Source organism: Carassius auratus, chromosome 19, assembly GCF_003368295.1.
Source record: "Carassius auratus strain Wakin chromosome 19, ASM336829v1, whole genome shotgun sequence".
In the NCBI taxonomy this organism is placed as follows: domain Eukaryota; kingdom Metazoa; phylum Chordata; class Actinopteri; order Cypriniformes; family Cyprinidae; genus Carassius; species Carassius auratus.
In genome coordinates, this window is record NC_039261.1 from 487,560 (window position 1) to 511,401 (window position 23,842).

The 23,842-nt window shown below is 37.7% G+C and overlaps 2 protein-coding genes across 2 annotated transcripts; both read left to right on the forward strand.

Moving 5' to 3' along the window:
* The first annotated feature begins 613 nt into the window (after positions 1-613).
* LOC113119091 (ubiquitin-conjugating enzyme E2 E1) lies at positions 614-15,603 on the forward strand. The gene is made up of 6 exons (XM_026288281.1): positions 614-724; positions 1,294-1,457; positions 2,684-2,734; positions 9,004-9,136; positions 12,310-12,457; positions 14,976-15,603. Exons 2-6 carry the CDS (start codon positions 1,300-1,302, stop codon positions 15,071-15,073), a joined length of 588 nt encoding a protein of 195 aa, XP_026144066.1. The 5' UTR covers positions 614-724; positions 1,294-1,299; the 3' UTR covers positions 15,074-15,603.
* Positions 15,604-20,346: 4,743 nt separating this feature from the next.
* Positions 20,347-23,216, forward strand: LOC113119090 (60S ribosomal protein L15). The gene is made up of 3 exons (XM_026288280.1): positions 20,347-20,550; positions 21,518-21,654; positions 22,857-23,216. Exons 1-3 carry the CDS (start codon positions 20,379-20,381, stop codon positions 23,160-23,162), a joined length of 615 nt encoding a protein of 204 aa, XP_026144065.1. The 5' UTR covers positions 20,347-20,378; the 3' UTR covers positions 23,163-23,216.
* The last annotated feature ends 626 nt before the right edge of the window (positions 23,217-23,842 follow it).

Below are 23,842 nucleotides of genomic sequence, written 5' to 3' on the forward strand. Positions count from 1 at the left end.
TAATGGTTTTGGCATAAAAGAAAGCCTTTATTAAGATTATGGCACTAAAACAGTATCTCTCTTTCTCTGTGTGTGTGTGTGTGTGTGTGTGTTTGTGAAGACATCCATAGGAATCCACTGTCCTTTTGTGCCAGAAAACTTCAGTTAGTCTAATTTTTATTTTTTTTCCACCTTAATTAATAATTAGCTTAATTATCAAACGTTATTCCCTTTATTGTACTGTTGTTGTATTTAACAAGTCTTTTCACCCTGACAGTTTCATTTATTGCCTAATATTACTCGTTTATTTACTCTTATTCTTCTTTATAGGCATCAATTTACACAGTACCTTTTTATTCTCCTCCAAGGTGCAGAAGTAATAATAATAAACTTTAAAAAAAAACTTATGCGCTTAAATACACGCATAAATACATTTAAACATAAAAATCTTAATGTTTACAAAATAGATGGGAAGAGTGGACGTCTAGCTTCTAAATAGAGTGGACGTGTAGAGTGCATAATAACGTTAGAAAGCTGTTAATTTGGGCTATATGAAGCATGATGCTCCACATGTGTCTGTTAACTGTCCACGGACACTCAAACTCTTCAAGAAGCGTTTTGTGCTGATATTACGTGTTTTAACGACGCTTGAGTGTGTGCGCGCGCGCGCGGTGTGCGTGTCTGCAGCAGCACTTCCGCTCTGAGAGACACGCGCGTCCACGGACACACACCGACACAAAGAGAGGTACACAAGCCTTCAAACCTTACAATATATCTCCTATTTCTGTTATATTACCCCCAGCGGTGCTTTAGGATGCCTTTGTTCTCGTCTGTACGCAACGGCACCGATACATTTCTCCGTCGACGGTAAATGAAGACAACAACTGCAAGCCTCGAGAGCTGACGACACCTTCACCGTGTTTTTACCACGTCCTTTCACCGCGTCTGTGGGCTGGAGTGAAGTTTGAGTTTGTTGAACGCGACACCGAGGCGTGTTTGTGCTCCGCTTCCTTCGGTTTAATCGCTTGTCATTGATCGCTCGTGAACGGATTCCGTTCGATCGGGATCAGCGTTACATTGGTGTAACGGATTGGCGTTCAGAGCTTGTTTCACGGTTATTTCGAGTCGGAATGCGTTGTTGTCTCACGCTGTGTTGTCGATCTGGAGTTAAAAGTCAAACACATCGCTTGATACAACGGTTACATTGTTGCACGCTCTGCGTCGTTACAGCTGAACGGTGTTACGTGCGCACGTCGATATGTTACATTCACACAGTGTTTCACATCAGTGTGTGTGTGTGTGTGTTTCTGCTAGATCGGGATGTCGGATGAGGACTCGCGTGCCAGCTCTAGTTCATCCTCCTCTTCTTCCTCTTCCTCCACCCATCAGCAGCAGGAGAAGGACACATCTGGGAAAAAGAGAGACAGCAAAGCCAACATGAGCAAGACCTCCAAACTCCTCTCCACCAGCGCCAAGAGGTGAGGACCCCCGAAAGCATCTTGAGCTCGGGTACAGCGCAGACCCACTGAACCCAGTGGAGCTGTGATCACCTTAGGTTTACCATGATTTGGGGAAGAGCAGCCCTGGGCCGTGCACCAAAGTCAACAGCAGGTTTTATAGATCCAGACAGAATTCAGTGGCTCTGAAGCAGCGAGCCTTAAACAGATATTTAATGACTGCAGTGATCGTTTCAAAATTGAAATGAAAGCTGTGATTAAGAAAACTAAGTGATTTTGTTCTTAAAACTGCTCTATCAGACAAGGACCAAACCGATTTTTGGGAGGGGTAGATAATAATGGTCCTTTTTTAATTAAAATAAATAAAAAAGGAAAGGAAAAAAACTACCTAAAATAGTCATAGTATATTGTAAAATCTACTTTATTTGCAAATCAAAAAAAAAAAAAAAAACTTGAATTATTTGCCTGATATGTTTAAAAACAACTCTGGTAATGTTTCTTGTTACTTCACACAATTTACTTTAAAGCCTATATTTTTGATTTGAAATTAAGAAATTTGCTTTAAAAAGCAAAAAGGCTGAGTGGTTTGCATCTCTGGAGATTACAGTTGTTTGTTGAACAAGTCCATTGTAAACCGTTAACACACATTAAATGTTTTACTACCTACTCCACACTTTTTCATTGTTAAAATCGAAGCATCACGCTGAGTTCATGCTCTGCTTCGGTAAACGGTAAATTGATTTGATTGGCCATCTCAGTTGTGTTCATATTAACAAGCACTATTAGCTTGCTGAAAATAACTTTGAAAATGTTTGGTCAGAGCCGTCCTTTAAGTATTGAGAGGAACAATACGGCCTTATCTTATTATTGCTGGTTGCTAGCCTGTCATCAGATGACCTTTCCTCGACCACAGAACCGCACACACAGGATTGTGGGATATCCTGCATTCGAAGACTGATCTTAGACGGGATGTTGCATTTGTAAACGACTTTGTTGCATACCGTACAGTGTTGTTTCCTTTCTTTATTTTGAGGCTTCGGACAACAGCTTTCACTTTGAAAGAGCTGAACTCCAGAAATCATATCTGATATGATCAAATACACAACAAACGTGCTCTTCTAGAATAATTTGCGTGCCTGGAAATGCTGTTTAGGTAAGCAGCTTGCCAGGTTTTAGACGATGCCACAGTGCTTTATTTGGATGTGCGAGTTCAGAGATGTTCACGGGAATCATGTGTCTTCTTTCAGGATTCAGAAGGAGCTGGCGGACATCATGTTGGACCCGCCGCCGAACTGCAGGTGAGGAAAAGATCTGCAGCTCTCTGAGGTTCTCTGCTTGCATTAGTGGGTCTCAGTGTTTGGATGGTAAAGAACCAGACAGAAACAAGCTGCATGTGGGATCTCATGCCTTCAGCAAAAAAGCTGCCGTCACATTAGCGAAATTTAGTGTTATTAACAGGCAAAAGTCAGTAGTGTAGACTTAAGTACCTGTCAACCTTCAGTGTTGTTCTGCACTGTCCCTGTTAAATAAATACATCCAGAGAGGTCAAAGTTCAGCTGGTGTTCTCAGCAGTGAGGGATTACTCTTATTTTGTCTAAAGTTAGAATATGAAGAATGCCAGGGTTTGATATGTTTGTGGGTTCTGAAGAAGTGCACAAATCCTCTCTTTTGGCTGCAGCTGTCATATTTACGCGTGTGTTCATGAATGTAAATCTCAGTTGTATGGTGATATTGATATGATGTTGGCAGTGTTGTAAGTGCAGGGGCTGTTCAGGGGGATTCCCCAGTGTTTTGGTGTTAGTATGGATATAAATGGTCATCATCTGCAGCACACACAAGCTTCATTGCTGTAAAACAAAGACAAACATTTGTTCGTTTTGTGTCCTAGGTAAATATCCAAAAATATCTATTCGGTTACTGTTTCGGAGTGTGTGAGTGAGCTGTCAGAATGGATCGAACTGCTTCATGAATCTTGATGCAAACCCAATTGACCAAATTGGATCAGAAGTGTGGTTTATTTATAATCTGACACGTCTTGTTCAGATTTTAATAAGCTGATAAAGCATGCACACATTATAAATGACTCATTCTCAGGTCAGTATTCGATTATCTCTAATAGAGGATTGATCTTATTATAATATAATACTGGAACACATCCCCCTGCTCAAAAAACAATAGAACCACCGCAGAAATACCAAATAACATTACAAACCATCAGCTTTTAATCATTAAAGCTAGGGATGCACCATATTGGATTTTTTTTGCTACTGATATACTTCCTTAGTTTCCATTAAAACCAGTAAAACCATTACAAAATCTGTGATGGTGTCTGTTTTTTTTTTCTTCTCCCTACCATCAGACAATTAATTTTCCTGTTTCTTCTGCTGAAGTTTCTAAGAAGCAGCGAAAACAACTGCATTTCATTGTTTCCGTGGTTAGAAAGATCCCCTACAGAAAACCCTTTGAGTCATAAATGAAATCGGATCATTTTTGACTGGAGTGTTTGTCTGTTATTTGAAATGTTTCCTTTTGGTGTGTATGTGGAGATTGCGGTAAACCATCCCGATCTTGCGTATGGTTATCGATCGTGTCTGTGTCAGAACGTCCAGACCTCACTGATCTCAGAAACTCAAGCTTTATCAGCTTCATGTCTGTACGCTGTAAAGTGTGTTTTTGTGACCGTATCTGAAGGTAATTGTACCTGACTCAGAATCGCACAGCTGACAGACCTCGTCTTGAAAAGCGCTCGTCACCTTTAGCATCTGTTTACACGCTTCAGCTCTTTCCTTCTCGCATGTGTCTGCATTTATGCAAGCACGTCTTTTATCTTGAGACGTAAGAGTCGCATCTCTTCCCCTGCCAGTGCTTTCTTCTCTCTTATCTTGATTTATTAGCAGTGTTTGCTAAAGCCAAACACATGCAACACCACTAAGGCTTGTGTTGGCTTTCGTATTTGAAGTCTTGACCAAAGCGGTCCAGGTTGTAGTCAACTCACAACTGAAGTGATGACACTCATCTAGTGCACAAGCTTGTGAGACGCTGCAACAGATTTTGAATTCCTCTGAAAGTTGATATTTGCCTGATGGCTGAACAGCTCTTGCTAGATGTTTGTTAGGATGTTCTGTGTGGTTCACTCAAGCCTGTTCACTCCAACACAATTGAGTTGTTTGAATCACATTTTCAGTATGATTCTGGAGCATTTTAACAGTGTTTTGTGTGTTATCATTAGTGCTGAAGGTCTGCTGCACAGGATCACACCACACACACACACACACACACACTGTGAATGCTGTGACCTGCTAATGTGTGCACCAAAATAAACATGCACTGCATGCGGTGTAAAACCAGCTTATGATTTACGCAACCGTACTCTTAAATGAAGCACAGTAGAATTCAGAGCCTTTTGCTGGTAGAAAGTCGTATTTTAATTATAATAATAATAATAATTTTAAAAAATGTGATTGAACAGCTTGTGTTTTTATTCATATCTACAGTTGAAGATGACTGATGACCAATTCAACACACAAACACACTTTAATTCAAATGTTTGGAGTTGATAAGATTTTTTTTTTTTTGATGGCGATATTTTGAAATTGATTTATTATTATTCTGTGTATCAATAATTTAAAATAACTTTTATATACAATTTAGATTTTCCACTCTAATTCATTACTCGTTATTGTCACTTCGTTCTAATATCCTTTCGGATTCTTTAATGAATTGAAAGTAAAAAAAAAAAAAAAAAACATTCTAAATTATTAACATTCTTTTGTAACATTCTAAATGTTTTTGTACCCATTTAAAACATTATTGCTGTATAAGTGTTTATTTCTTAAAAAAAAAATCATACTAATCACAAACCTTTGAGCTGCAGTATTATAAATCATGTCATTTGAAATTCCCCCATTCCACTATTGTTTTCTAGAAATGAGAAGTGAGAATGAAGTCTCTTATCATGGCCCCAGCTCCTCTGGAGTAATGTGTATTGTGAGCTGTTTATCTGTGCAGAAAAGCCCCCTGTGTTACTGAACTGAATGGCAGTAGCAGCAGTGTGCCGGACCCCTGACACGTCCAAACACTGCGTGTGTTCACACAGTGCCTCCTGTGTGCGCCTGTATTCAGCTGTTGTGAAGCATAAATCCGGGTAGAAATGACACGGGGCGGTTTGATGCACTCATCTCATGGCTGTTACGCTCCGACGCTGACACAGGAAGGACTTGTCTATCTTTGCTGCCAAGTACGGTCGCCCGAGGGGCGGGAATTTTTCCTCCTGGGATATACATTTAGGTCAGATTATTTGTGCTGCTCTGAAAACACAGATGGGCAGCAGGTATGTTTTGGCCAAATTTCATACAAGCAGTGAATAAAGTTCCCGCTGTGCAGTTTCAGATCAGTAATTTAACCTTTAAAAATACCACCGTCTTTCAACTGTGTTTTGCACCTGTGTTGAGATTCTCTTTCTCCAAAAGCAAATGACTTGGTTCCCCCTATTCTGTGCATGATTGTCTCTTTTATAAGAGATACTGTAAGCACATTCTCACTGTTATATAGCAGCTCTTCTCTGAAAACAGGCCAGTTACTGGCATTACTTCATTCCTACAAGCAGGTGCAATGCCTTTTATATATAATAAAAAACAGAAGGGTTGGGAACCAGAAACCACCTGCATTCTTCCTCCAAAATGGATTAATACCATTTTCAAGAAGTATGTTTTACTGGAAGTAAGGTTATGATCTCAGCAGTGGAATTTCACAATTCTTTATTAGGCTGCTTTCACTTTAAGACCTAATGCACCCCTTCAGTATATTGACACACTTCAGATTCCTGAAGAGATGTTCATTTGGGAATCAAGTAGACATGGTCAGATCCACAGTATACAGTTGTCAATTTTTTTTTTGTGTTTGTTTTTTTTTCTTGATTTTCAGCTAGACAGGAAGTTTCTAGATTTTATATTCTTGTTTGCAGTTTTGGAGAAAGTAACTTTTAAAAGTAATGCGTTACAATATTGCGTTACTCCCTTAATAATACCTAACTGCCTTAGTTACTTTTCATAGCATGTAATGTTATGTTACTTTTGTATTACCTGTTCTCATCTCAACTGAGCTTGCTTGTCTGCTCTTTCCATGCAAATAATGTGTTATCTTGTCATTTAGAAGACAACCAAAGATGAGTGTTTGCAGCTTTTCGTGTTTGCACTGTTATACACTCGGGGGTGCTATAACAAATCTTCTGAACGTGAACGGGACGGAGAAACGAGCGGTCTCATGTAAACAGATGCATATGATAAATAATGTGATCAGCAATAGACAGCATATAAATGAAAACTGCATAATGTTACAGAGTAAAATGTTGATCCAGGCAGTGGTATAGGTCTGTGGAAGCTTTGGATGTGTTGATGAAGCGACTTACTGGATTTATGCTTTGATAAACATACTGATGTAGTTTTTGATAAAAATGTGATTTCTCACCTCTTTGCTCAAAACTTTACATTTTTATTAGGTGTGCACCGATCACGATCGGCTGATCGTTATGCGCATCTCGTCAGTAAAGCCGGTTCTCTAATCAGCGGTAAATGGGCTAGTTGCATATCTCCGCCATCTTGGATTTCCGGTCTTGCGAGTGTGTGCGTAGGTATTTCCGGCTGTGCTTAAAGTCAGTGCAGAGAACCAGAGAAGTCCAAATATTACCTTCTATATGTTTACAGGATTTATAATATCACTTCATATGCAAATAAGATATACACTGCTATTATCACTATACTACAAATGTTAACTGAGCCAGTGGATTTGAAACCTGTGTATGTTTCGGTCCTGTTGAATTAAATACACTAATGTTCACTATTGTTCACGAGATGAAAGTTGATCTCATGGTGTGTATACACAGCTATATAATGTATTTTATCTTACCAAATATGTAAATGTAAAAAATACTTATTTCTCGAAGATGTTTGCATTGTTATTATTATTTTTATATTAAATATTTACCTCGTGAGACGTGGGCTGCGATTTATCTTCAGAAGTATCCATTTCTCAATTGTACACATACATCAGTCCGTTTTATCGTTATTTTCACAAGATTATTTTACACAGTAAAAAATACGTGACTTTTAATATCTGTTTAATCTGATAATTAATGCAAAACAATAACAATGGCTACTTGTAGACAGATAATGATTTATGCTGCAGATCTTTCACAAAACAAATAAACAGATAAAAACACACATGAATGCAAACAGCGATCTTTTATTTAAGGCAAACCTACCATAATTATATTACGTTTAATTGTACAGTTAGTTATAAATTATGTTATCAAATAAAGTTAATAAAACGCTTTATCAGAAATCAAAATATAGGGAGGATGTTTCCCCATGTTTTTGATATACCACTATGGGCTGTTAAATTTGAAAATCTTTAATTATATACATCTAGCCAAGTTTCGTATGTAAGTTTCCCTTACAGTCAATGCGAGCGTCGCAAGACCGGAAATAAGTACGCACACACTCGCGTCGCTGAAGCTCACCGGCGCCATCTTGTGCAACTAGCCCATTCCCTCAGGTGTGTGATTTCACATAGAGCAGCTGCTACTACACAGAGCCGTTGTTAACTGAGAAGATGTGCAAAAATGCTGAAACTTAATGTGGATTTGCGCATCTTCTCAGTTAACAACGACTCTGTTTAGTAGCAGCTGCTCTGTGAAATCACGTTTACACAGCGCACACAGCTTCTCTGCACTTACTCTTGATTTATCTCAACATGAGCACAGGAGAGCTGTCAGTCAATACATGAAAAACAACGTAACCGACATATACTTATTTGAAAAGGTAACTGCGATATTTTCTTGTGAATTAAAAATGAATGCATTACTTCACTAATTAACCTGAAAAAAAGTAATCTGTTTATGCAAATTGCGTTACCCCCAGCACTGCTTGTCTGTCAGTATAGAGGCCAGTAACAGTCATTTGAGGACACGAATGCTTTCTGACTGTTATCTGCTTGTCCTCCAACAGCTTGCTTCCTCTGTGTGTTTGTGTACGTGGTTCAAGCCAATGCATTCAGAAATATTGCATTGGTTCTCCACTCTGTCATACAGATATGTGGATGATTTTGGGTTGTTTCAGTCACATGGACTGGTTGGAGGTGTAAGAGTTAGTCAGTGCTTTACTGAAATCAGCCTTAGTCTTATCACTGTGTGTGTGCGTTAATGATGTCAATTACATTTATCTGTGAAAGGATCATATTAACAAAACTTCAAGATGCATTTAATACTAATTTAAAGGAATAGGTCATCCAAAAATGAAAATAAGTTGTTAAAACCTGTATGAATTTCTTTGTTTTGATGAACACACAAGATGATATGATACTGATTTTTTTTCTTTTTTTTACTTAAGTAAATCTTTTTATACCTTTTTATAAAAATTCAAAAAAATCATTGCCAGTGAGATTATCTACACCTCTTCAGGTTACAAGGTCATATCGGGTTAAATAGAAATGTATTGTATCTTCTGCTGATGTAAATTACTTCTGTGGTGTTTGTTCGGAGTAAAAATGGTCCTCTCTGTGTTGTTGTCAGTGCGGGTCCTAAAGGAGACAACATCTACGAGTGGAGGTCCACTATCCTGGGTCCTCCAGGTTCAGTGTATGAGGGAGGAGTGTTCTTCCTGGACATCGCTTTCACTCCAGACTACCCCTTCAAACCACCCAAGGTCAGAGTTTGCTTCATGATAGTCACAGTTAGTGTCTGGGATGGACAGCCAAATTCACTTAGAAACTACCATTCAGAGGTCTGGGAACTGTAAGATTTTTTTTTTTAAGGAATTAATACATTTAGGCATTACATAGAGGCATTAAATCTATCAAAAGTGACAGTGAGGACATTTAGAAGACTGGAGTATATAATCAAGCTTTGATCACAGCAATAAATAACATTTTAACATACAGGTGCATCTCCATAAATTAGAATGTTGTGGAAAAGTTCATTATATCAGTAATTAAACTCAAATTGTGAAACTTGTGTATTAAACTCAATGCACACAGACTGAAGTAGTTAAAGTCTTTGATTCTTTTAATTGTGATGATTTTGGCTCACATTTATCAAGAACCCACCAATTCACCATCTCAACAAATTAGAATATGATGGAATGCCAATCAGTTAATCAACTCAAAACACCTGCAAATGTTTCCTGAGTCTTTAAAATGGTCTCTCAGTTTGGTTCACTAGGCTACACAATCATGAAGAAGACTGTTGATCTGACAGTTGTCCAGAAGACAATCTTTGACACCCTTCACAAGGAGGGTAAGCCACAAACATTCATTGCCAAAGAAGCTGACTGTTCACAGAGTGCTGTATCCAAGCATGTTATCAGAAAGTGGAGTAGAAGGAAAAGATGCACAACCAACAGCGAGAAGCGCAGCCTTATGAGGATTGTCAAGCAAAATCTTCAGTGAAATTCACTAGGAATGGACTGAGGCTGGGGTAAAGACATCAAGAGCCACCACACACAGACGTGTCAAGAAATTAGCTGAACCACAGAAAACATCAGAGGCGTTTTACCTGGGCTAAGGAGAAGAAGCACTGGACTGTTGCCCAGTGGTCCAAAGTCCTCTTTTCAGATGAGAGCAAGTTTTGTATTTAATTTGGAAACAAAGGTCCTAGATTCTGGAGGAAGGTTGGAGATTCTCATAACCCAGATTGCTTAAAGTCCAGTGTTAATTTTCCACAGTCTGTTGTGATTTGGGGTGTAATGCCATCTGCTGGTGTTGGTCCATTGTGTTTTCTGAAAACCAAAGTCAATTCAGCCGTTTTCCAAGAAATTTTGTAGCACTTCACGCTTCCTTCTTCTGACCAGCTTTTAGAAGATGCTGATTTCATTTTCCAGCAGGATTTGGCTCCTGCCCACACTGCCCAATAGCACCAAAAGTTGGTGTTGGTGTGCTTGACTGGCCAGCAAACTCACCAGACCTGAACCCAAGAGAGAATCTATGGGCTATGGCAGAGAAGGAAAATGAGAAACAAGAGACCAAACAATGCAGATGAGCTGAAGGCCACTCAAAGAAACCTGGGCTGCCATACCTCCTCAGCAGTGCCACAAACTGATAACCTCCATGCTATGCCAACAATACACTAAAAATGTCTTATGAAGTATTCTAATTTGTGGAGATGGTGAATTGGTGGATGTTTTGTTAAATGTGAGCCAAAATCATCACAATTAAAAGAACCAAAGACTTGAACTAATTCAGTCAGTGTGTATTGGATTTATTTTAATACGCGAGTTTCACAATTAGTTGAATTACTGAAATGAACTTTTACATGACATTCTAATTTAATGAGATGCACCTGTGTATATTCACATGGAAAACAGCTGTTTTATATTATTATTTCTATAATGACTACGATACTTTCATTTTTGGTACTGGCAGATTCCAGTTATTGATACCTGTATTTTAATTGCTTGTGTCATTTTTTTTTTTTTTTTTATAAAGTTGTATAAAGAAATCAAAAGAATATGAATGGACTAACAGTTGGTCTAATTGGTAACACTTTAGTATAGGGACCAGTTATCACTGTTAACTAGTTGCTTGTTATCATGCCTATTATTAACATATCAGCTGTTTATTAGTACTTATAAAGCACACATTCTGCATGGCCATATTTTATATCCCTTATCCTAAACTTAACTTACTAACTATTCATAAGCAACAAATTAGGAGTATGACACAGAAGTCGTAATTAATCGTTTAATAGCAAGAATTGGACCTTAAAGTAAAATGTGACTCATCTAATTTGTTTAGCAAGGTTCTTTTCACTCTTCATCATGCCTGGTAAACTGTACACGCGTCTGTTACTTTCACTGTTCATTCTGTTGCTTAGTCATCATTCAGTTACAGCACTTTTACAGCACACAACACACAGCTTCAGTATAGGACTGATATTGAATATACTACATGCCAGGTGTGGCTCTCAGACTGCCCTGTTCGTGAAACATCAAACAGAAATAGCAGACAGGCTGTGACTCATAATCTTTCAGATTTCTGATTCGATGACTTTGATTATTAAATGGTTAAATCGCCAAGTTAATGAATCGGAATTAAAAAATAGAATAAACTTATAATTAGATGAGCTGAGGCTTTTCAGTGTTCACTTGTTATCTTTAATCGTCTGTTTTGTGCAGACTTTATAATAAGAAAAGCCTGTGGTTTAAAGCGAACGAGAATAAAGCAAACAGTTTGCCAATAAACAAGGTGAAATAAGAGTAACTAATTACTTTCAGTACGAAGACTACCTCAACATCTGTGTTAGTGGACACAAGAGCTTCTTAAAGGAGGAGTTCACCCAAAAATGAATATCCTGTCATGAATGAAACCCTCATGTCGTTTCAAACCCGTTAGACCTTTCATCTTCAGAGCACAAATACAGATATTTTTGATTAAATCGGAGAGCTCTCTGATCTTCTATAGACGGTAAGGATCCTTACATGATCGAGGTCCAGAAACGTAGCAAGAAGATCGTTAAAATATTTCATGTGACATCAGGGGTTCAATCGTAATTTTACAAAGTTACAAGAATATTTTTTTTTTGTATAAAAAAAAAACATAAAGACTTTATACAACCATTATTTTTCTCCACGTCACCCTATAGTGCCATTTTGGAGAGTATCACATATGTGAACATATGTACGTGGATGCGTTGTTTACAGATCAAAGTGGACACGGCGTATCAGCGTACAGTGCTGGTGACAGAACAGCATACATTATGCATGTGATGCTCTCCAAAATGGCCCTATAGGGTGACGTGGACAAGAATTGTTGAATAAGAAGTTTTTGTTTTCAACTGTCTAAGCTTCTCCTAACGACTCTTGCTCTGTCCTGGTGTGTTCAGGTGACGTTTCGCACGAGAATCTACCACTGCAACATCAACAGTCAGGGAGTGATCTGTCTGGACATCCTGAAGGACAACTGGAGCCCGGCGCTCACCATCTCCAAAGTGCTGCTGTCCATCTGCTCTCTGCTCACAGACTGTAACCCAGGTAAGAGTCGGGTGTGATCGAGCCGGTCTTGGGCTGGAGCTCCAGTGTCTGTCAGTGTGCTGGAGCTCCACCTGTGTGACCGAGACCAAAGCAGAGCAGTTACAGGTGTGAGCATCGATACAGCCGCCTCGTGCTCATGTATGATACTGCACACATCTTTCTCTTCATCTCGGTTCTCAGCTATTTGAATTCCTTTATATCTAAAATGATTTCTCTCTGAGCCCTGAATACATGCGATTACTGTATTTTGCAGGAAATAAGTTGCACCTAAGGCTATGTTTATACTAGTGCATTTTAGTTTTAAAGTGCCACTATTATGTTATGAAAGATTAATATATTGGTTTTGGGAGTCCCCAACAACAGATTGGCATGCATGAAAGGTCAAGAAACAGTTTCATTGTCTTTTATTTTTACCTTATTCAACTCCCAAACTATTCGCTCAACTATTCATTTTTCCAAACCCCTCCTGTGCTGCTTTGTGTACAGCGGGGAAACTGCTAGTTTTTTAGTTTCAAAAGTGGCACCTAGTGGCAAAGAATGAATTATCATTTTCATTCAGACCAACACTAACAGGCCATCAGGTGGGCAATGAGCTAATGTTTCATGTTGACATCATGAAACCGCTTGAGATTCATTTTAAAAACGACTCGTTTCAATGATTCAGTCTACTCTCTTTTGAGAGACAATCACTTAATACATGGTGCACTTTCAGACGTAAAACTTTACGTTATGTTTTCATTCACTTAGATCTGTTACACTGCATTAAAGGGATCATGTCCTCCACTTTAATACCACGTTCAGGACGTAATAAACATGGACATCTAAAGACATTTAAAAGAGAGTACAACTCTTGCTGAAATCGTATCCTGTTAATATAAATTACCAGCTTGTCAAGTTTACTTCAGAAAAAGAAAACCTGTTCTGTGACCAAAAACTCATTAGTCAATAATCAGCTAGAAAAATGAACTCTAGAGAAGAGAATTTAGCTAAATATATGCACCTTATAGCATATTCATTATTTTTACTGTTCTTTAATATTTAATTTGTTTGAAAAAATATATATTTATATTTCAAAAATGTAATTATTTAAAGTTACAGTATTCTGAACCGAACCGGGATGAAGGATATTAGCATAAAACAGATTATCCTGGCATTCATTTTAAACAACATTCATAAAAACGAACAACAAAAACAACAACAAAACGGCAAGCCTAAACCAATTTATTGAAAGTGAAAGTACTGTTTTGTGGGAAATGCGCTATCAAATGAAACTTGTGCTCCTGTACCTCACTGGTTTGGCACAGATCAACATGCGTGCTTTGCATGTTTCGAATGCTTGACTGAAATCACATTATGTAAGTCACAGGATGCTTCGCATGAGAAAGAAATGCAACTTATATTCTGGAAAATACATCTCATTCATTGCAGAAAGGGTGGCTTCAAATTCAATATATATTTCATATGGATATTCACCCAAAAGTGTTTTGTGATCATTGTTGCAGTATTGTGTATTTAAATTAGAAACGTTCCTAGTGTGAGTGTTAGCTGGGGTCTGCTTAGTCTCTAATGTTGCACATAAGCTCAAAGTAAACTTAGTATACAGCTGAACAAAACCTTGGAAGTAGTTTGAAGCCCTTAAAACACTTAATTTAGATGTTTTAAGTTTTATATTCAGCTCAGTGAAGCACTTTAAGCATCAACACTTTTTCAGTAAGTTACCTTCTTGTAGAATTGTGCTTCAAATAAAGAACTTTGTTGACCAGATTTTTAGTTAATCATTTAGGCTACAAGTCAATATTGTTTATATGGACAGTTAAAAAATGGAACTTGTTAAATGGACTAGAAACTTGGGTAGAAATATTCAGCACAGCATCGTCTTTTAGTTTATATTTTTCATCAAATCCTGCATCAAATTGTGCTTGTTTGTAAACAAATCCATGGTATAATGAAGTGAGTTCTTACTGACGACAAGTTTATCCACTCTTTCCTAATGTTGGGAAAGAAGGCAATGCAAAGAACTTGGCACTGACTGCACAGCATCTTGTCTTTGGAGCAAGATTATCATTTAATTAGTGACTCTCCTCTCTCGTAAACACTACATGTGAGAATCTGTGGGTTGTGCTAAACTGGCAGTGACTTCGAATAAGTGGGCGGGGCTAAACTGGCAGTGATGAATCTTAGAGGGGCTTAACTGGTAGTGATAAGGAATCTGTGGGCGGGGCTAAACTGGCAGTGATGTAGAATCAGGCATTGATCATCTTCTGTGGAGGCGGAGCTTATCCACACTATTACATCATAGAGTGGAAAATTCTACAAGCTGTGGTTTGGGCAGACTGCCTTCAATACAAACAAAGTTTTGAGTTCTGAAACATACAGGATGTTTTTATAGTACAGTGACCTCTTATATGTCAAAAGATCAAAGGAATTTTGGTTTCTCCGTCCATGACCCCTTCAACATTGTGTCTGTGTTGACTGTAGATAGCAGCTGATTGTGTTTTTGACCTGTCTTCTTCTGCAGCTGATCCTCTGGTAGGAAGCATCGCCACGCAGTACACAACCAACAGACCTGAGCACGACAGGATAGCCAAACAGTGGACCAAACGCTACGCCACATAATTCCTCCGGCCGCTGCCTGCCGGACGTCTGTGGGGTGGGGCGGGGGGCTTTGGGAGGGATGGGGGGATGGGGACACATAGGGTAGAGATACAGGGTGAATTTTATGATGGAATTTAAATTCACATTTCAATTGTTTTTTCTTTCCCTGCATATTTTTTGTTGTTGTTGTTTCCCTTGGCTCAAGTAGCATCATGATTTGACAAAAATGAATCTTAATGTGTATCTTCTTTGCCTTCCTGTTGTAAATTGGTTTTATTTGGAGCTTCCTCATTCTTGTCAAATGAAGTCACAGCATGAGCCTCTGGCAGGATTGTTCCGTGTATGTATTTCCTCACCAATATTAAAGTTGACGTTGTTGTACAGAGTCCAGAGTATCTTTCAGTGCAAGCATTCAGAGGTTATTTAACACTGATGTTATATTTCTGGTAAAAGCCTGTCAGGAACATCTGAAGAAAATATATTAAGGACTTTCCTGCTTTGTAATATCTCATTCATTAAAGTAATGCAAATAAAACATTAAATTAAGAATGTATGCATCACGGTAGTATTTGTTTTGCTGTTTTAATTTAAGCTGATTATAACAAGAATGGAATTTCTTATGTTAAGAAAATATAAGTTGATTTCTTTAGATTGTGGAATGAAATATGGCAAGTTTTGTGAAGAAAAGTATAAACTGATATCATATCAAGACTCTTGCACAGTATTACAGCATGTTACTGTAAAGTATTGATAGCAACAAACAGAAAAGTCAACGGTCCATCCGGTCAATAAACATTTATTCGGTTAAATCTGCCGTTACACTGTAAGTAAACAGTGTGTCTTTGTTTAAATATCTTTCATATAAAGTATAACACGCTACTAAGAAAAGGATTTCACAACGGCCGTTGATAACTGCTGCAGTTTTCCTCTGAACTAGAGCTCAGGCTTCATCTCAATGACTACACGGTTATATCTTTGGGTTTCTAACACTTCGAGAAGAAATGGAAAGAACAGCTGATCTGCGATTATAGATATAATGCTGGAAGACATCAACATACACTTTATGACTTCAACATAACCGTGTTGCTGTATTTTTTATTAACTGGCATTTTAATGTGCTTCGTGTCAGTTGTTGACTGAAGGAGAGAAGCACTTCAATGGTCAGCTCCTCTCGACTCCACCATTATATCATTTTAGATAAATGCAACTACTGATTCTCATGTCCAGGTCATTCCATCGCAAAATAAATGATTTTATAAAACAGAAATTATATTTGCCTATAATGTAAAAATTCTTAGATTTCTATAACATTTCAGTTGTAAAATACAGTGTTTTTATTGAATTGATGAGAAGCATAATAATAGTTACTAAAATCAAACTGTGCTAATGAGAATAAATCTTTTGCTTTAGAGTTTCATGCACTAAAAAATATCCCAACTGTCCAAAACAGGTAAAAAAAATACTTACTTAGTCTCTTAATACGTAATACTTTTGATGAATTGTCTGATTAGTCATTCACTGTGGCCTGATGGCAAAAAAATAAAATAAAAAATCATCTTCTGTGATTGACTGACTATAGTGAGCACAAATACAACTAAAGAAATGATTAGTGCATTTATTTCAGATGTATTATTATTTTTTTTTTTAACATTACATATTATCTATCTATATACAGTACTTGTCAAACGTTTGGAAACATGATTAAATGTAATGAAGTGTTTTATGCTCATAAGGCTGCATTTATTTGATCAAAATACAATAAAACAGCAATATTATGAAACATTACAATCTGAAATAACGTTTCTATTTTAATACATCTTGCATGATCTTTCAGAAAAATAATTATATTATGCTGATTTGCTGCTTGTTACTGTCAAAAACAAGGTTAGGATTCTGCTGCATGATTAACATTTAACAGTTTTCTGTATTCTCTGATGAACAAAGTCGAGAAGAACAGCTTCTTTGAAATAAAATCTTCTGAAACCTTTTGATCAATTTAATGCATGTTTGCTGAATAAAAACATGAATTTATTTTCAGTTCAATGTTCAGCATCATTCCTCCAGTCTTCTGTGTCGCGTGATCCTTCAGAAATCATTTTAATATGCTGATTTGTTGTTCAAGAAACATTTATTATTATTTTTCTAAATTTAAATCAGTTGAGTAAAACTTTTTCAGGATTCTTCAATGACTTGAATTTTTTCTGCAATAAAAAGCTTTTGTAACATTATACACAACACCATTGAAAAGCCTGGCGTCAGTATCATGTTAGTGTTTGATAAATCCATCCCTCTCCTGTCTCTGCACCTGACACCAGACAGACACTAGTTATTGTTTTATGAATGAAGCACGAGCCAGGGTCGTTTATAATAAATGACAATCTGACTCTGACTAATAAATGCATGATCCATAAAATCTGAACAACGCATTCAAACGACGCGCCAGTGTCAGGCAGAAATAAATATTTTATATAAATTATATCTTTATATTTTTTATTAACCACAGCAACCCATGCATGTTGAAAGGAATATGATACGATGTATAAATTTGAAGTATGCATTTATGCACTGACAAACATTTATTTATTATTAACATAAATGAATATTCAGTATATTACAAATGTATTTCTAATTGTAAACAAACAAAAAGATATATGCAAAATTATGTGTACAGCAGTGTTCTAATGATAATAGAAAAAAAAAACATACATCGAATACGAATATTATATTAATAATTACAGAACTTGACAAAAATGTTCTCCAGCTAGATAAAGAGCATCTTTCAGAGTTTGCTTACAAAATAGTTCGCATTATAAGTATTACACATTTATCAAAGTGAGTTTGAGTATTTGAATGATTATTTGTAGATTTAATTGACAAAACATCGCAGATGTTAAGGTCCAAGAACTTTTTTTTTTATTATTATTTTTCCAATTTAAAATATGTAATATAAACTTGAACTTAAATTTACACTCGTTTGAGAAAAAAAAAAAAACACGCTCGCATTTAAAACAGTACAAACTCACATCATATCCAGTAAAAAAATAATAATAATAATTACAGGGGCTGACAAAATAACATAAGTGCTTCAAGCGTGTTTAAGAACATAGGACTGTAAACTCAAAGAGCAAGAGACTCTGACTCTGTTTCATATAACTAATTTATGGACTGGTTTTCTTCCGATAACACCTTTATAGATGCTATATAATTTTTAATTTCATTCTTAAAACAGTTTATGTTGGGCTTGCTGTTATTCCACTTATTTTTGTGTATATGATACTTTCCCATAATGAAAATAATGTTCACCATTTTAGATACCTTTCTTGACATAAGGTCCAAGACTTTTACACGCCATTTTACATACAGCAATGTATTTACAATTAAATTAAATAACTGAATAATCTGCATGTAATGCTTAGTTTAGTGTTTGTTACTTTATGTGATGACTGTTCAGAACAAATATTAATGAGCTGACCAGACATTCATTCATTCGTGACAGGAAACAGATGATTCTTCTGCACAATCTGACTTTGCTGCAGCCTGGGATTGAACTACTGGTTTCGTCTGGTCAGAGGAGAACTGACCCCCCAACTGAGCCTGGTTTCTCCCAAGGTTTTTTTCTCCATTCTGTCACCGATGGAGTTTCGGTTCCTTGCCGCTGTCGCCTCTGGCTTGCTTAGTTGGGGTCACTTCATCTACAGTGATATTATTGACTTGATTGCAAATAAATGCACAGACACTATTTAACTGAACAGAGATGACATCACTGAATTCAATGATGAACTGCCTTTAACTATCATTTTGCATTATTGACACACTGTTTTCCTGATGAATGTTGTTCAGTTGCTTTGACGCAATGTATTTTGTTTTAAGCGCTATATAAATAAAGGTGACTTTGACTTTGTTATATAAAACTCAATTTAGGCGAACTGACGGACAATAAACATCTGATCGACCGAGCTGATCACTGATCAAACTGATGAAAGGCTCTTTATAATGCCATCATGTTTGCTTGAGGTGTTTTCAAATATCACTTCCGGGAGACAAACCCTCACTTCTTCTTCTTCTCCGTCTCTGAGTCTGATAAGAGAAGAACAAAAGTATATGATTAAGTCTGAAGTTTAAGAAGAAATATGTCTAAACACAGTGTATGTAGTTGGTTAAATACATTTCGTAGGTACAAACTACGTTTCCCAGAAATCTTTGACAACCGGAACCGGAAATACGATTGAAGGAACGGCCTCATAAAGCATTATGGGTAATTTTTCTCTCCCTTTCCGGTTAGTACGCCATCAAGTAAGCGAGACCCTCTATTTTTTTCTGAATGTAGAATCCATTAAAAATCTTAATCCGTGTAATGTCATCCGAATCACGCAATTAGTGTGTTTTGTGCATAATGTCTATGAGTTCCTCTCCGACCGTTATTTCCCGCCGTGATTATGTCGTAGGTGTATTTTAAAGCGGATTTGAGGAGCGTAGCGCTGCGGATGTCACGCCGGGGTTTAAACCGTTTCTGTCAAAACTGAACTAACGTTACTCTTCATTTATTATCAGAAGTCATTCTTGGGAATTACATTTCTTAAACTTACTTTAATCATTGTCCGTGGCTTAAGCGTTAAATTGTTTAGACGTTGATATCTGTATCATGCCCAAACTAACAACACACATCGCTTGCTGGGCTACTAGTACTTAAGAGTTACTCCTCAAGTTCTCCTAAAGCTGTTTAGTCCGAGATATCAAACCTTATGACGTTACTCATTCTAAAATTAATTTCTACACACTTGTTAGAAGTCAGATCTGTGACCTGCTGTGTTATTGTTGTTGATTAAAAAAAAGCTACACGGACATCAAGAGTCGAGTTCAGATGTATCTGACGGTTAAGATGACGTGCAGAACCTATTCAAACGTAAATAAATAAACGAACAGTCTCGTGATTGGTAGTTCAAAAAATATAGACGTTCCATGTGGTCTTAAAACTAATTTATGGTCATAAATAACAGTAACATTATACTTACAACCCTACAGATTTTTAGTTTTTTTATTCTATTCATAACGTTTTGTGGTCTATATATGTATTCATATATTATTTGTGTGGTGTTGTCTCTGTATTGGAAGCTTGTGACACTAAAACCGATTACTTGTACGTGTAAACGTGCTTTGTAATGAAGCTCTTTCTCTTTCTGCTATATCTGCCACATGCACTTTAAATAAGAGTAAATGCAGTGTGTTGTAGTTTTAGATGCATCATCAGTGTCATCTGTAAACACATGTAATGTGTGTCTGCTGTGCTCATGTAGTTGTGTTGGTGTGGTGCTGCAGGTGAGGCATCATGGGAGCGTACAAGTACATGCAGGAGCTCTGGAGGAAGAAGCAGTCGGACGTGATGAGGTTCCTGCTGCGTGTGAGATGCTGGCAGTACCGTCAGCTGTCGGCCCTCCACCGGGCCCCGAGGCCCACCCGACCCGATAAAGCCCGCCGGCTGGGATACAAGGCCAAGCAAGGTGAGCGACCGGAGATTCAGATTGAACTTGTGCACACAACTGGAATATCACATACACGTCCTGATAAACTGGCATTAATATCACTAAGAAAACTAGAAGAAGCCACGTAGTATAGTAGTTTTCATATGTGATGAATTACTTGTGCCTCGAAGCAAGCAGATGAAACGGAGTAAAGTTTTGGAGCTGGATACTGCTGTTTGGGAACACAGTCGTGTAAGACAGTTATACAGAAATAATGACCATAACAGCAGAAGATGAGGAACACGATCGGTCCGCTGGTTAAAGTTATCCCGTCCCACTGTGCAGAGGCACATGAGAGAGCCAACTTACTGAAATGCTATTTAAACTTATTCTTCTTCTGAGACTAACATTTCTGACTGCAACTCTTTAACTACAAGCTTCAAACTCTTCAGACTGATTTGACTCGAGATGCTTTATCTTTTCAGACTGATCCGACTTATGGTGTTCCTAAAAATTAAGATAAAAAATATTTTTTCAATGTTTTTCTAATAGACTTTTATTCAGAATCTAGCATTAATAGTCTATTAATCTCTCAGCTTCATTTAAACTATTTCACGCTGAAAACAATCAAACTTTTAAACACTTTCTGGTCTTGCTTTCTCAAGCCGACTTCAAGTTTGTCTCGACAAGCTTTTTTTAATCTAGATTTATTTTATTTTTTTTATGCGTAAAGTGGAATTTATTAAAAAAATGTTTCCATTTTTAAAATTTATGTGTAACTTGGCATTTCAGTCCAAATGTGTTTTTTAAGCCGTATTCAAAAATGCACAAAAATAGGTGAATGGGACATAGTTTGTCACACAAAGCAGTTTTTTTTTTAGATTAAGGTCTAAGTGTTTAAGTTGTTTAGTTGATACTCAGTTGACCGTTCTCTCTCTCTCATTAGTTCATCTTCTCTTGAGTTTGTGTATCTAAACTTATCTAAACTCTGTTTTTGTGCAAACAGGCTACGTCATCTACCGCATACGTGTGCGCCGTGGAGGCCGCAAGCGCCCCGTGCCTAAAGGAGCCACCTACGGCAAACCCGTGCACCACGGCGTCAACCAGATCAAGTTTGCACGCAGCCTGCAGTCAGTAGCTGAGGTACGTGAGCGGCGTCTCGGCCTGAGAGGGCGTCTGCAGCCAGACACACTGATGCTTTAACGCACACAGATTAGTTAAAACCTGCACTGCTGCACATACTTTTAAGTCAGGTTTTTATATGCACAATGGTTACAGGTCAACAGGTTTTTTACTGTATAATCACCAAGTAGTCTTATTGACCAGAAGAGCTCTGAACCACGCTCAGATGTATTTGTCCATTGAGACGCCAGGCACTTCAAAGCTGTGCTTTCTTGATTGATGGAGACTTCTTTGCAGAATCATGGTTACAGTAAAAAAAATTTCTAGCAAAAATTAAAAAAAATTGAGGTTATATATAATTTAAAAAAAAGTTAGTGATGTGGTCTGTTGGCTTTAACAAAAGCACAAACCATCAGTTAACACGGCTTAAGGTTCTCCGGCACCGTGCTGGATTTCCAGTGTGCAGCGTTTGGCTGAGGAAAAAGAGCGACAAAAAGCTGTGAGGCACAATGGTCAAAGATGTCCATCTAGTGCATATTTACATAGAAAAGCCAATTATAAAGCAGCAGAGCTTTGTACACCGCTCAGACTCGGAGTAATCATCTCATCTCCATAAGAATATGATCAAGAACAAATTTACCGGGATTTTTGAAAAGGTTCTGTTCACACATGATCTCTTAATGGTAAATCATCGGTAATTTACCAGTGTAGACTGTATTTGTGAAAGGGGCTAAACTCTTTCTCTGTATATGCTCTGAATTTGAATTGCTTGACGTTCATCTGGGAAAACAGTGTGCATTCTCACTAGATTTGTAACGTAAATCATTTATAAATCTTTGCCAACACAGAATACATCAATCTGTTTTTAAATATGCCATTTATTGTACGTCACGTTTTCAAAATAAACATGTCTGCATGTGGTCAAATATTAAAATGTAATGGATTTAAACATTAGTCACGCATTAAAGTGAGATGTCACCAGGCCTTTGGTGCCCTCTTCAGGTATTTGTTTAAATAATGTAATATGTATAAGCATATTATGTTATGAATTTTAAGTGTTGTTCAATACAATGTAATTTCTTGGTTTTTGATATTTTATTTAAGCCAATTATTATGGCCTCATCGTTGGTTTATTTCATACTAATAGTCGGACTATAGTTTGGTTTTCACTAGGGTCAGTTTGTGTTTCTGAATGTCAGATTTGTTTCTGATGTGTGTTTTAGGAGCGTGCGGGCCGTCACTGTGGAGGTCTGCGGGTGCTCAGCTCATACTGGGTGGGTGAAGACTCCACATACAAGTTCTTCGAAGTGGTCCTCGTCGACACCTTCCACAAGGCCATCAGACGCAACCCCGACACACAATGGATCACCAAGGCTGTGCACAAGCACAGGGAGATGCGCGGGCTCACGTCAGCCGGCAAGAAGAGCCGTGGTTTGGGCAAGGGTCACAAGTTCCACCTCACCATCGGCGGCTCTCGGCGCGCGGCCTGGAAGAGACGCAACACCCTGCAGCTGCACCGTTACCGCTAGACGACGCCGGCTACAACTGTACATTTGCCCAAATAAAGTACCTTTGTATCCAAACATGGTGTGTCTTTATTGAGAGCAGGAAGTCTGTTACAAAAGGCATGTATTTATTCACCACCTGGGAAGAGCAGCATATGTGTTATGATATACAACATCCCTGGTTCTCTTTGGGCTTTGAGATTGAGATGTTTAGACTGTGTTTATACTTTACTACATGCTTTACGGGACAGTTTGTGTGTTAGGTGATGCATGCTCCACTCATTTCTGGGGCTGAAGATGAACTGTGTATTCTTGGTAGTTTTGCCAGTATTTGCCTCTAAAAATGTCTTTTCACCGAGCAGGTTGGTGATTTATATGCAGCGGGAGACTCATTCATAACAATGGCACTTTTGTGTTATTTATGCCTTTAAACATTATTTCTATAACTTTAACATAATGCATTTTAATATTTGGAAGGCTGCACAGTCAATCAAATTCCACCAGAGTTATAAAAATAACTATCCCAATTAGGTTTTCAATGATTTGTGTAACGGCTACACACACACACAAAAGAAAAGGGTTCCACCCATGCTTGTTTTATTGGGCCATCTGAGTCCCCATAAATGAGAAATGACATCCACACGAGGAGAACAGGGCCATGTTCTTGAAGCTTCTAAGAATCATCTTCGCCCTTTAATTTGTTT